Source organism: Mycteria americana, chromosome 8 (assembly GCF_035582795.1).
Source record: "Mycteria americana isolate JAX WOST 10 ecotype Jacksonville Zoo and Gardens chromosome 8, USCA_MyAme_1.0, whole genome shotgun sequence".
Classification (NCBI taxonomy): Eukaryota; Metazoa; Chordata; class Aves; order Ciconiiformes; family Ciconiidae; genus Mycteria; species Mycteria americana.
In genome coordinates, this window is record NC_134372.1 from 20,345,234 (window position 1) to 20,359,556 (window position 14,323).

The 14,323-nt window shown below is 40.4% G+C and overlaps 1 protein-coding gene across 4 annotated transcripts in view; it reads right to left on the reverse strand.

Moving 5' to 3' along the window:
• Positions 1-2,068: 2,068 nt before the first annotated feature.
• FBXW11 (F-box and WD repeat domain containing 11) overlaps positions 2,069-14,323 on the reverse strand; it is a 79,024-nt gene continuing 66,769 nt past the window's right edge. For all 4 annotated transcript variants that reach the window (XM_075510044.1, XM_075510043.1, XM_075510045.1 and 1 more), the window contains 6 exons: positions 13,670-13,919; positions 12,380-12,498; positions 11,623-11,733; positions 10,492-10,570; positions 8,760-8,948; positions 2,069-4,562 (listed from right to left, as the gene is read on the reverse strand). In XM_075510044.1, coding sequence (XP_075366159.1) covers positions 8,787-8,948; positions 10,492-10,570; positions 11,623-11,733; positions 12,380-12,498; positions 13,670-13,919 — 721 coding nt within the window. In that variant the 3' untranslated portion in view covers positions 2,069-4,562; positions 8,760-8,786. The remainder of the gene's footprint in view (positions 4,563-8,759; positions 8,949-10,491; positions 10,571-11,622; positions 11,734-12,379; positions 12,499-13,669; positions 13,920-14,323) is intronic.

Sequence of the window (14,323 nt, forward strand, 5' to 3'; positions counted from 1 at the left end):
ACTAATACACAGTGCAAATCAGGACAGTGACACAGCTGGCTGATAAAAACATCACTCCTCCCCCAACACAGGGCACTGAGGGACCTCACATGCACCCTCATCCCCTCATTTCTAAGCGCACACCCTTTCCCATGGCCTGGTTACCAAAAGCGATCAGCAGTTAGGACCGACAGCAGCCCGGGGTCCCCCAGATCCCCCACCCCCTGAGAGCATCAGGTAACAAGCCAAGCGAACCCATGTGCTGCTGTACCACGGTAAGGCAACAAACGGGGTAAAACCCACCCCACCCTATGGTTAATGGCCAGAACTACCTCATACCTTGCAACCTGAGAATACTCCATGGCCTCTCCTTAACCAGGGCCAGATGGTCCCCAGATCTGCCCTCCTTGCCCACACGCTCCTGGGGTGTTCCACAGCAGCACAGTCACATCGCGCCCAGGACAGCGAATCGCTCCCAACCTTCGGGTAGAGGGAAGAGTCAAAAGGGGCCCCAGACCACACCAGGATGGGTGGGAGCACCCGGCAGAGAGGTGCCTCCACAACTTCATAGTCAAGTTCTCTGGTGGGAATTAATAGATGACTGCTAAATAGGCTACAACTGCAAGGAAAAAACCCAACAAAACAACCAAAACCAAAGGCCACCCAGGTAAGATGGAATTTTAAAGTTTGACCTCAAAGTTTATACTCCAGATTTTAGCAGATATAATCACAGAGCTTTTATAGCTTATTTGGATAACAATTATTCAGCAAGACATTCACAACCCCTTTAAATAGTTCAGCGAGGCTTCACTTTTTACAATGCACTTCTAGCAGAAAATAATGAGATTTTACTTGCTTTCTTCTTACTGAAGTGCAGCTACAATCTGAGCAGCAGCAAAGTTGCTTTGAAAATTATTCTCCAGCAAGTGTCAGAGTGGGCCGAGAAGAATAAAAAGTTATCTACATTAAAGAGACATTTTGAAGACTGAATTTGCCAATACTTAGGCAGAACTTTGTTCATACTCTTAGCACAGAGTTTATAGCACCTTTAAAAACATTTCAGGTTAGTGCTTCCAACATACACCTTCCCAAAAATAACACTTTCAAGAGAAGATCACTGGTGAGCCCCATGGTCAGCATACAAAGTCAGCTCAAGCACTGCAGAGAGGCTGAAGCACGATGATTTTATAAGAGGTTTTCATGCCCTGCTGCCCTCATACCTGGACCTTGACAAGACAGCAAGATCCTGGCCAGTCCCCTTGTGCTACTGGCACGAGGGAGCAGCAGAGCATCTGCACGATCAATCGCTTCTGGTCTGATCGTTCAGAAATGAACTGGAGCAACTCATTAACCACGCAGCAGCAACTTTGCCAATTGTTTAAAAGCAAACTTAACTCACAAATAAAAATCCTGACAGAACAACAGGGGATAAAGCGCAAAGATGAGAACTTTGAATCACTTATTCTCACTAGTCACTGCACATTAACTAAAGAAAATCCAAGAAAAAGTTTTTGAGACAGAGCTAGCACTGGAAGACCCTTTGCACAGGGCTCAGGGCATGAACATAGATTGCTTTAGCAGCCAAGAAAGTGGTAATATTTTAAAAATTCTATCTGCATTATTGATAAAGTAAGAAAAAAATCTTCTTGAGATGTTTCTGCTGATGCGTGACACAGAAGTGCTGCAGCAAAGCAAAGGAGTTAACTTCCTCTGAGATGGGTGAACTAGCTCAGCTCTGTTTTTCACCGCATCCTCCCAAAGTATGCACTGCAACAGACGGAAGGGTAAAACACCATCTCAGAACTGCACGCACCCGTGCTGAAGCATGCAGCTGGGCCACCGCAGATGCCTTTCAGACTCGAAATGCTTTGGCCCAGTAGCCACGTGCCTTGTGCTGGGCGCTGCTGAATGACCGGGGAAAGGCACCCACTGGGTTAGTACCATCGACGCCAGCGCCCAACGCGGCCCAAAGGGGAACTCTTACCAACATGAGCTCTGAGTTAGTGTAACTGCGCGCTGAACTTGCATTAACTAATGCATAATACTGATGTTTGGTTAGATTACATTACTTGTCCATTTATTTGACAACTTAAGTTCAAACTTTTTTTTTATTAAGCACATTCCACAGTACAAAGCTTTAGATCATGAACGATATCTGTACAATTTAACAGTTTCAAGAAGCTGTTCATACACCAACTTTCCAAACAGATAATTGGCAAACATAATTACAAGTTAGAATTAGACTATCCCAGTGCTTTGAAACATTAATATAGCAGTAATGTACAGTTGCTCAATTATGGTTAGCAAAACAAAGTCCAGAGTGCAGCCAGGATCACTACCATTAATCCCAGGAGTGAAGTTCCTTGGGTGCCAATCACAGAAGTCCACTGCTATGTTACACAAAGCACGAAGAAGTTTAGACTGCATGTTCAAATACCATTATCTCCCAAGGAAAAACATGAATTTAAATCTTACACATGCATTTAAAAAAAAGGACTCCATTCTTCGGAAACAAATACCTTTTTCTTTAGGGCTGCGATACATTTTTCTTTTTAAACAGTTTAATATTAAAGCTATTAGATGAGAAGGGTAAAGTAAGACACTTTCACGAACTACTGTCAAGCTTACCAAAAAGCGATCTTATGGACGCTTAGGAGCGTGTTTTTAATCTTCTGTACTTCATCACATTCGGTCATCTTGATGAAATAAATATTGTTGTAGTAGCACGTAAATGGGAGCTTAACTTAAACACTGATCCCAACACCTCTCTCAATGTGAAGGGTGAAGAGGAGAAAACCTTAAGTCGCACTTCTGTAACGGTTTGGTAATGCCTTGATGTACGCTTTCTCTGAAACGATGCGTCTAACCATGGCCGTTCCGCCGGTAACGTGGGAGCGATCCCTCAGCAATCGGACATCCCCTAACCTTTCTGATTGTAAAAGGGAAAAATGCAAACTCAAGAAAGCGCTGCCAGAGGACAAAAACACGACGTACAAATGATCAAAGGAACGACAATACATTTCTGTGCCAGCACACATCGTCCCCAGGAAAAGAGGCGGATTTCACGCTGAGCTCCACTGAAGCATTAAAGAAAAGCCACTGACAGGGGTAGTCACACACGGCTAATGCAGATAAAATATTCACGTTTGCATTTATCCATATCTTATTCTGACATAAGAAAAATGCAGTAGCGCTTATATGACCACATAAATTAGAGGGGAGACTATGCCAACATAAGAAGAAACTACTGAGACTTCCTAATAAAAGCATGCTAATGAAGAGGAACCATGACCAGGACATTGCAACACGGTCACAGCTGATAGCTGTGGAAAAGAAAACTAGCATGGTAATCAGCATGGTAACCAGAGCATTGACTTGAAGGGACCTCCACTCCACCACAAGGAAGTGTTACAAATCAAACATAAATAAATTTAACTTTGGCCCATGGCATCTTCTCCATTGAGCAGCCAAACTAATGCTAGAGAAGGACATCAGTAGGCATCTCTGAGGACCTACTGGTGTTAAAAGAAAGACATCTGTAAATACTGCGGCACAAAAATATAAGATACAGAACATAAATTAAACATTTTTTAATTTTTAAAAAGTTTAGAAATTACATTTTAAAATATGTAGTTCCCATTAAAAAAATCCTAATGAATACTGAAAACCTCCTTTTGCAGAGAAAATGTCTAGGTAACTCATATTAACCCCTACAGTGCCAGTAGTTAGAATATCCTGCTGCCAAGTGCTACCACATTTTGTATTAGTGTGTAGTGTCAGGAAATCCTGACGCCTAGCACCCGGAGGTTACACTGTTATGTACATTATATCTACATGCTTATACAGTATTTGAAATGAGGCAAGCACACATGGAAAGGTTTTAGTATACCAAACATTAGGAAGCATAGGACGGCTGTAGTACAGAGCACAGTTAAAAGGAAAAGACAGTGCTATACAACTAGTTTAGATAACCTAGCCTGAATTACAGATAATCTTTAATTTAAAAGAAATTATTGGTGCAGAAACAAGTAAACTGTAATCCAAAAATATTACTGAGCAATTCAGAAATATTTCTAAGAGTCCAACGTACACTCTTATCAAACAAAACAGGCTCTGAATCTGTCATGAGAGTAAAGTCTAAAGGACAATGGTGACTTTGAAAGCAAAGCTCTGTACATTCTGGGTATGTGTTTGGCACCCAAATTTCATTGGAGAATGTTTTTTCTTTAAAGTCAGACAAAAGTGCAAAGCAATATAAATTAGGCCAAGTCCTTTCTTGACTTCTGATTTATTTCTGAAAAACAAGCCATCAGAGTTCAGTTTCTACAGACAATTTACATGTGAAGCTTTGGATTTCTCATTGCAGGGAAGGACAGGCTTCTGAAATTCATCTACTCGAAGTCAGTGAATTTGTAGTAGAGTCAAAGACGACCACTGAGAGCAGGAAAGATTAAGGAATTTAGATATAGAATTGTGCTGCTTTGCATCTACACAGCATCTAGAACCAATTCTGACTTTAGCTGTCAATCAACATCTTCAGGCATGTAGTAGCCAAAAATCCAGTAGTTCAAGACTGTGAAACCCTGAAAAAGACAAAAGACAAGATGAACTGACAGAAGATACAAATCAAAAAGCAACATTTGGAGACATGTGGAGGCGGTTAGGCCCACACCATCTTTTGCACTCCAGGCTGAAACTAAAAGGGCAAAAACCTGCGAGGAATGCAACACATTCAGCAGGTGCTCGCTGTTAAATACTTCCCTCTGTGCTAGAACTCCTTTCTTCAAGGAGAGATGCACCTCCACAGGACACTCTCTTTGCTGTAGAATATGCTCTGAATTCAGCTGAAGTCAGAGCAAGATTCTCAATGGCACTAGTCCTTGGGGGGCCACCTATAGCTTGGCAGCTTTCTTACATGTAGTAAGAATCAAAAACCCTCTTGGGGACTAACAGGTGAACCACCAGCTAGTCTCGCTAAATGCTGAACACTGTTTACTGAAAGTGACGTACATACAACTGTGAGAAAAATTTTCCTTTCTTCTCCACACTGCAGAGGAGCAAGCTTTGCACAGGATACAAAGTTCAGTTGCTTTAATACATGGGGTTTTAAGAAAACAAGCAAAAAACTCAAGTAATTTTATATTTTGGTTACCTTTTCCAGCCACATGACTCCATTATTAGCTTGGAGCCAGGGCAAATTCTTAGTGTAATTAAACCTGAACTTTGATCTTACCTGCCACTTCCCAAAATCATTTTTATGGATTACAGATAACCACCCTCTTCTGATATGAAATTCCCATGAAAGGTTAAAACATCTTTAGGCACTTCCCCTTGACTTCCCTTCCCCCAGCCCAAGGCCTAGTGCTTAATAGAAGAATATTAGACTATCATATGGTAACAATTTTTATCATGTTACAATAAACAACAGGAACTCAACAGAAAGCAATAAAACTCTCGCAGCCAACTGCCAGGACTGTCAAAAATGATCCACTTTGAAGAGACAGAACATTGCAAGCCTTGTAAAAAAGTGTACAGGGCTGCTTCAAAATTCAGAAAACTATAATGTTTGAAAGCATATAAAACTATTTCATTAAATGTCATAATGCCATATTAGCTGTTTTACCATAATTTTATGTAGATTTATGTTTTTTGGATTCTGAAGTCAGACAAACCTGTCAAAAAGTGACATCACAGCATCTCTCCTATATAGGAAATAATTATTAAGGGACTGTCATTACCAACACCAACAACTCCCAGGATATGGAGGGCCGCATGGTTTCAGCTGTGCGTCACGGGACAAGTCAGACATAAGCTGTGTAAAACTGTCAAGTGTGCAGAATTTGAACGGAAGAACACACTGCCAAAGGCATTTCATATTTCACTGACAAATCTCAGTGACAGTGGGTCTTGTGGGCCACACGTGGCAAGAGAGGAAGGTAAGACACCAGCATATTGCTGGTCAAGCAAATTGATATAACTTTTATTCAACTCCTAATTTCTTTTGTGCTTAAGACACTCTATGTATAGCTTTTCCATGAAGTAAAGCTAACGGAAGAAGCTTGCCAAATATACTTCTGTAATTTTTTTAAAAAACAAAAACAACAAAAAAAATTGTCAATCTCAGATTATAAGTTAACAGAAGAAATTACTGGTGTATGAACTGGAAGATAGATGGAGATTGTTCCTAAAACTACTGTCGTCTTCTCACGCAGCCTATCCTATATGCCTGAAAAGGCAAGGGAAAAAAACCAAAGAATTATTTTAAGAAGAAAAAGTTTTCCATAGGGAGGGAAAACCATTCAACTTCAACAAGCCTTGGAGCTTCCACAGCAGAAGTTCACCTAGGTAGGGACCCAGGTGGCACAGAAGCCAATGGCAGTATCTCAGTCTTAAAAGGAGCAGGACAAAGTCCCCAGGGATGTTACCATCAGTGACAGCACCAAGCTTTCCACAACTAGGATACAAGTATGTCATCCCGGATCAAACAAAATCATTTTGAAGTGGAAGTCACAAGTAAGCAGTGCTGGAGGACCTGGGTAGTTTCAGGATTTACCTCACAGAAAGTTCTGTCTTTAGCCACTTCCTCACCCTGTACAAACAGTAAGTTTAGCAATTTAGCCTTTTCAGATTTCTGCTGTCCTACTGCAGGCAGGATAAGGAAGTCCATGAGTTTTACTAAACTACTGTCCTGGTTTCGGCTGGGATAGAGTTAATTTTCTTCCTAGTAGCTGGTATAGTGCTGTGTTTTGGATTTTAGTATGAGAATACTATTGATAGCACGCTGATGTTTTGGCTGTTGCCAAGCGGTGTTTACACTGGTCAAGGACTTTTTCAGCTTCCCATGCTCTGCCAGGTGCACAAGAAATGGGAGGGGGCACAGCCAGGATAGCTGATCCAAACTGGCCAAAGGGCTATGCCATACCATATGACGTCATGCCCAGTATATAAACTGGGTGAGTTGGCCGGGGGGTACTGATCGCTGCTTGGGGACTGGCTGGAAATCAGTCGGCGGGTGGTGAGCAGTTGGTTTTTTTGGTTTTTTTTTTTTTTTTTTTTTTTTTTAATTTTTTTTATTATTTTATTTTATTTTTATTTTTTTTTATTTTTCCCTCCCTTGGGTTTTGTTCCTCTCTCTCTCTTGTTGTTTTCCTTCTCATTACAATTCATTATTATTATTACTATTATTTTGTTCCAATTATTAAACTGTTCTTATCTCAACCCACGAGTTTTCTCACTTTTGCTCTTCCGATTCTCTCCCCCATCCCACCAGGGGGGAGTGAGCGAGCGACTACGTGGTGCTTAGCTGCCGGCTGGGGCTAAACCACGACACTACCCTTGCAGCAGTGTTATTAAAATGTGGTTTTCAGGGGAAGTTCCATTAACTGCTGATTCTGCACACTAGCTCATCATCATAGCATAAGAGTTCTTCCTTAATCATTGGCCTAATTATATTAAGTAATTACAGGTTCAGAAAGACAGGCAACTCAGTCTAGCAATGGCCAGCTTTTTGCTTTGACCCTCTGTGAAATATAACGAGCCAACAGATCCAAGTGTTATATCCAGAGAGGATGTTATCTTTGCTTTTTTTTTTTTTTAAATGAGTAGGAGTTCAGTTAGTAGGAAAGACATCCAACACTTTCCTGAAGAACACTTACAGGTGAAAGAAAACTAATTTTTAAGAACCAGCATCTCAAGGAAGGAAAGTGTGTCTTCACAAGGGAAGGTATTTCCTAGCCAGAATCAGAGATCCTTCAGAAGGAGTGGAAAACCTGAGGAACTCATTGCCACAGCAGGGATAAATATATACAGATAGATAATAAAAATCCATGCTTACATGAAGACAGGGAAAGCTTTTCCCACAATGTTTAAGCAAATTACCAATTATCTACTTCAAATAAAATAAATCCTTCCTGTTGGGGCAGTAACTCCTCTTGCTGCGGTGTCTCCACTTCCTTGGAAGCATCCAGTCTCAGCACTGGCAGAGATGGGGCACTGGAGAAAGAGGCGACTGCTCTGCTTTGGTAAGGCAATTTCTGTGTTTCCAAGTCCCAGCATTCACAGCTATTTATAGTTTGAAGTGCAATTGTTGGCAGCAACATAGATGACATAAGGAAAAGAATCCACTGTTCTAACAAACAGATCTACAGCGGAGCTTTTACCCACTGTGCTTCGAGAACTAACAGAAGCTGACTTGCAGAAAAACGGAAACAAAATAGGCAAAGTTCATGTGCACCGTTTCTGACAGCTCTGAGTTGTCATGCTGCCTAACACAATGTAATTTTTAGTTCTGAAAGCTTTCCCTACTATTTGCTGTTATCACAGAACTGCTCATTTCTGATGAGCATTTGTCCAAAGATCATATGCAGGTTCAGTTTACTAGAAATACATTACAATGCCATTACAAAGCTTCACATAGTGAGCAGACGCATCGAGAACTCTAAAAGGCTCTGATTTCACAGGATGTCTGGAATACCTGAGCAATACACCAAGTCTCCTCCATTTCCAAGAACATTGTGAATGTGTAATAAATTTCCATATAATACCTGAAGTACACAATTATCAACAGGAGGGATTATATTATAGAAGTGGGTAAGCTAACATGGCATGACAAGTTTTATAAGCTCAAGCACGACCAAAGACTAAATAGAGAAAGAAGTGGCACAAATAGGTTTTATTCTCTTAAGGAAAACATCACCTCGTTGTTTTGACTAAGCCAACATGCAGGCAGAGTGATAATTCCAGATATTTATGATACATCCAATAAAAAGAGGGACACTTACCTTCCAAGGGTAGTAAAGTGCAGACTGTTATCTGGAGATGTAAGTGTATGTTCTAGATGGAGAGCGGGTCTCATTCTGGGCACTGGGTGGCACATTTAAGAAATCCCAAATAAGAATTGTATCGTCATGGGAACTACTAATGATCTGAAATTCATCAAACTGGAGTCTAAAGACACGTCCTGAATGTTCCTGCGAGTAACAGCAAGGTAAGAAGAGGATAACATTTCACTACATTTGTACTCACACATGTATCTGGACACAGAACGGTGTATTCAAACACTGGTGTGCTAGTTAAGAAACACTTAGTTATAATTACACTTGAGTTTAAGAAAGCTGATTTTGTATGTAAGGTTTTTTTCAGCAAAACACATGGCTTCCAAATCCAGTGCTTGTAAACCCTGAGCCTCCCCTTGGAGGGGCGAGCTGTAGAGGCTGAGATTATTAAAGACAAAAGCAGCCTATCAATCAAGCAGCAACAATTTAGAAGATTGGCTGGCACTGACAATCTGCCAGGGCTCCTTCTCTTACCTAACATTTGCATTCAGCACTGCTGCTAACTCCATTTTTGTATAGCCCTAATACACCACATCACAGCTTCATCTAGAACACGCTGTTGAAAGGATCGTTACGGCTCACTTACTAGTCAAGACAGACCATGTTCAAATGCTGCCATAAGAAAGGGAGGTGGAGGAGTACATGCTCCATCAGCTCTTTCAAGAAATTTCAAAATGGCACTAAGAGGCCCAGAAAAGGTTCTCCTCTTCATCCTGCTTATCCATTTTTAATAAATTTAAAAGGAGTACACTACTTTTATTAGAGAACTAATCGAAGCTGTTGGACTGATCTCCAAACTATAACCTGAGCTACAGTATACCCACAGAAGGGAAAGAATCAACTTTTTCAGTAAAACTAAATACACTGCATTCACATGGAATAAAAGAAGAGTTAAATCTCATCTCTATGTAAAGACTACTAAAAAGAAAGAAAAATTAGAAGCCTTTCTGGCCACATAAGCAATTCTTTAGGTGTTGGAAAGGCCAAGCACATGCTGAATATGGCAGTTACCATCACATACAGACAGCAACTTTGGGTTGCTACTAGCTTGTCAAACTGACTCCTGAAGTAAAATTTCATGCACATTTCAGTGAAAAGAACAATTAACTCATTTCCCTAATTTTTTTTTTTTTTTAATCAAGTCTACTGTCATAAACCAAAACCCTCATTACAAAGAAAAATATAACTTAAGCAACAACCTTTAAATCTGATAGTCCCCTGAAGTGGTTAGAGTTCCTGTGGTAATCCATTTGACTCAACCTCCCCTCCCGCTTCACATCTCTTCCTTACAAACCAAAAGGTTAGGAGAAAGGTTTGGGAAAGGCTCACAAGATTCCTCCCCTCTTTTTAATAAGAGGAAATTCAAAGCCAGCACTACAACGATATTACAGAAACACACCAATAACTAGAATTATTTGATACAGTGTCATGCTGATGGTTTTTTTTAAGAGTATCTGAGAATCTCAAACTAGAAAAACTTGATCTTTCTTTTAAGCTCAGATCCAAATCATTCAGGATTTAACAATATGTATTTTTTTCTTTATTCTTAGAATAAGCAGCAGCCTAGGCTTTATAAAACATCCTGGGTTTTTCACCTATCCCACTACAATGTAATAAAATGCCTCTCACTCACAAATAAAAGATTTCAGATAACCCCAAATGAATTAATTTTACATACCACTAACGTACGCAAACATAATGTACTTGCTGGGGCACGAGGGTCAAGAGCAGCTTGCAAGTCCCAAACTTTAATTTTGCTATAAAGTAAAATAAGGAGGTCATTATGAAAGCGTTGTTTCAAGTATAAGCATAGAAGAAACATCTAAAGCAATGAGAAGTATGCCAGATTTTCCCTACAGCTAGTTCATCAGGATCAAGCAAAATGTTAGAATCAATCTTCACTAAAATACTAATGCTAAATCTCGTAAAACACAGACAGTTTTGTATTTCTTTTTAGCAGCAAATACAGTGATGTCTTTGTGATGGACCAAGTAGGTTGGTTATATGAGAGACAGATTAACTATATATGCACAAGCCATTTTGGAACTGCAGAAGATCTCAAAAGCTCGCAGCACTACTGATGAGGTGCAAAGTTCCAAGGGGAATTAAGCTGAGACTGCCAATCCCAGTGAGACGCTAAACCCAAATAAAAGGTTAGAGACAAACACAGTTCAAGAATTGTTTTCAGTAACTCTACTCTTCACTTGAAGTATAAATCAGGCAGAGAAAGAAATGGAGACTTTGGACATGGAGACTTTGGACATGGATGTAAGCTGTCCTGAATCCGCTGCACACTGAAAATATTGAGCAAGTCAGAAGTGGTAACAGTGGGGCTCCTGCCTTCAACCTACCAGAGATGGTCACTGAAGAGTTCTAAGAGCCCCACAAGATATATTTACACTCACAATAAACATTTTCAGTGCTGCTGTCTTATAAAAATAGAAAGCCTAAACTACTCTAAGCTCACAGGACCTGGCAAGGAGCAATTCCTGAGGGAAGAAACAAAGGAATGCAGTTAAAAGCGGCTGTCACTTCAGCCAAACAAAAGTTTACATTCTACGGAAAGTCAAACTCGAGTGATAACACAATTCAGGAGTGTGCTAAAGAGCCCCAGAAAAACAGCTTCTTGGCTACTTAAAACTGCAGCCTGCTGTGTTGAAATGCTCAAGCAGAAGCCACTTGGTTGAATGTTGATCCATTAGTAAAATCAGAAAGGAACCCTTACACAAGGGAACAAAGGCTCAATGGCTTTCAGAAGATGCTTTATTAGGAAAAGCAAAATTTTTTTGAATTGCTTTCAAAAACATACCCATCATAGGCTCCACTAACAATCCTCTTATTGTCAAACCTGATGCATCGAACCAGTTCTTCATGGCCTTCTAATACTCTTAAACAGGCACCGCATTCAATGTCCCATAGCCTTAAGAGAATAGAGGAGAAAGTCTCTGAGTACTTCAGGTTCAGCACTGTCCCTCAGCCTCACATGTAGTGATTTAAGCATGCTACTGAATGGTTTTCTGTGGGAAATATCACATAAGTTGCTTAAAAAGGAAGCTGGTAGAACTGTGGTATGTTCCTTGCAGACAATTCAGAGATAAGCTTGGGTTGCAGCTGCAGTATATCAAAATTAATCTAGTCATTCAAAATTACATACAAGTAAAGGCTGGATACTTCTTAAATTATCTGGGGAAACTTTAATATAGTTTTTTTTCTATTCTGCATAAAACAGTGATTAGAGATTAAGAAAGTAATTAAGAAAACCGGTGACCAACGTCATCTTCATCTCTCCAAGCAGAAGACAAGGTGATAAACTACAGAAATAGATAAGAAGTCTTGGTTACCTTTGATATAAACTTCAGTGTCCCACTTTTCCACAGGGAAGGTATATGTTTACTCTCACACTGAATTAAGTTTCAGTCATACATCATCTGCTCCAATAGCAAGACATACCAAGGATGTTTTGCACATGCAGCAGTGCAGGACAGCATCAAAGGTCAGGGGAAATCCTATTTTCACACGTGCAAATGTACAGTGTTACATACCAATAGCAGCTCATGGGCACCCACCTAATGGTATTGTCTGAAGATCCACTGACAACTAGTCGATCCCTGTACTGGAGGCATGCAATGCCACGCTTGTGCCCATTTAGAGTACGAACAAACTCGCACGTACTTGTACTCCAGACCTGTGAAACATGGAATAAACGCTCCTCTGAGAATTACGCCCAAACAAGGTTTTTGAATTTCAACAGAAGCCGTTACAAATTCATAAACAGAAGAGGTCTGAGGCTGACCTTTGCTGGACAGTGGAATGAAAACTCGCATAGTATTTTTACAGGCAAAGAGTGGGTACCTGGCATTAATGGAAAACTGGCACTACGGGAAGGAACCTACCAGTGACAAGAGCCACGGGCACTGCTATTGCACATTGAGTCAATGAGAAAAGTTGGGAAGGATGTATATAAAATATTTTCAGGTGGTAGAGACTACCCCAAATGATTTCAAAAACTTGATTACACTTGAATCTTGATAAGTTAGTAATCATTTTTAAAAGTGGAAGTTATCACATACACAGAAACCCCACATTTTTTTACCAAATAAATTGCTAGCAATCTACTAGTAAGAGAAGGCCAAAACCATGGCCTATAAAAGTTTGGTGGCTGCTTCTGTCTTAACATTAAATGATTCAATCAACTTTGCCCATTTTTAATGAACTGTAATTGAAGTTGTAATGTAGACTATCCAGTAGCTCATTTTCCAACACAGAGTGCAGCAGGATCTTTGGCAGATATTTGGACATTAAACTGCCAAGAGCTTTTTGGCAGAGTCTAAAGTAGCTCTGGTTCTAGAGAGGGAAGGGTGGAAACGCCTTTGTTATATTAATACACTCTTGAGTAACTCAAATCTTCTGGTATGTAATAGTCTTCAAATACCGCCTCTTAATTCTTCAAACATGGCAAAGTCTGGTTGAGCTGCTGGGAAGGTGTGGTGAGGAAAAGCAACTGCTGATAAATTTCACATCTGGAACAGGACTGCCAATTGAAATAAAAAATACTGCTTGGAAAAAGGCACAAAATGTGCCGCATTTAACAAACAAACCAATCTTGAGACTAGAGTTCAAACAGCAAATGGGCTTTACTTTTTTGCAATTGTACAACAGAAGCCACAAAAATGTTATGAGCCTAGCTATGCACATAAAGACATTAACAGTTAGCAAGAGGAAGCAGCTTGCCGAATGGTAAAGAAAAAGGCACAGAACTGCTTATGAACACCTTGGCTATTCAGAGTTGAGTAACATGCACAAGCTTTTCTGGCTTGGTAGGCATGCAGACCTAGATCAGAGCTCTGCCAACTTACTTTAATGGTCCTGTCACCTGATGCTGATACAATATACTTGTCATCAAAGTCTACCACGTTAACAGCAGCACGATGGCCAACTAAGACACGGCGCAGGGTGATGTCAGTAGGTGATGCCATATCCCAAACAGCAATTGATCTGTCCTTTGAGCATGTCACCATTAAGCCGTTACTGAACCTCAAATGAAGCACTGCCTCGTTGTGATGGATCAACGTGTTCAGAACTTCACCTGTATTTACATCCCAAACTCTGCAAAAGAATTGTATTCCAAATGAAGGATGATGGCTATACACGGTATAAAGTGTAAACATGCACACGTGTGCTACTGTCTCTAATGGAGAGCTCTCTGGTTGCTTAACACCTCTTAGGGCTTGGGGAAGGCAGGAAGATGGCAACTGGGGAAGTATCCTAGTTCACATCTCAGACTCACAAGCAACAATTAACAGCAGTGAACAATTAGGCCAGGAAATGCCTAAGCTGGGACCGCTGCTAAGAGAAAGGGCTGTTTAACAATGACCACAATTCTATAACTCTTCCAGGATGACTAAAACCTGTATGATGTACAAATTGGTGGAACAGACCAAAACAAATACTATCCAATATGATTTTTTCAGTTTTACACCATTCATTCACACTTAGCACACGTCAGAGGC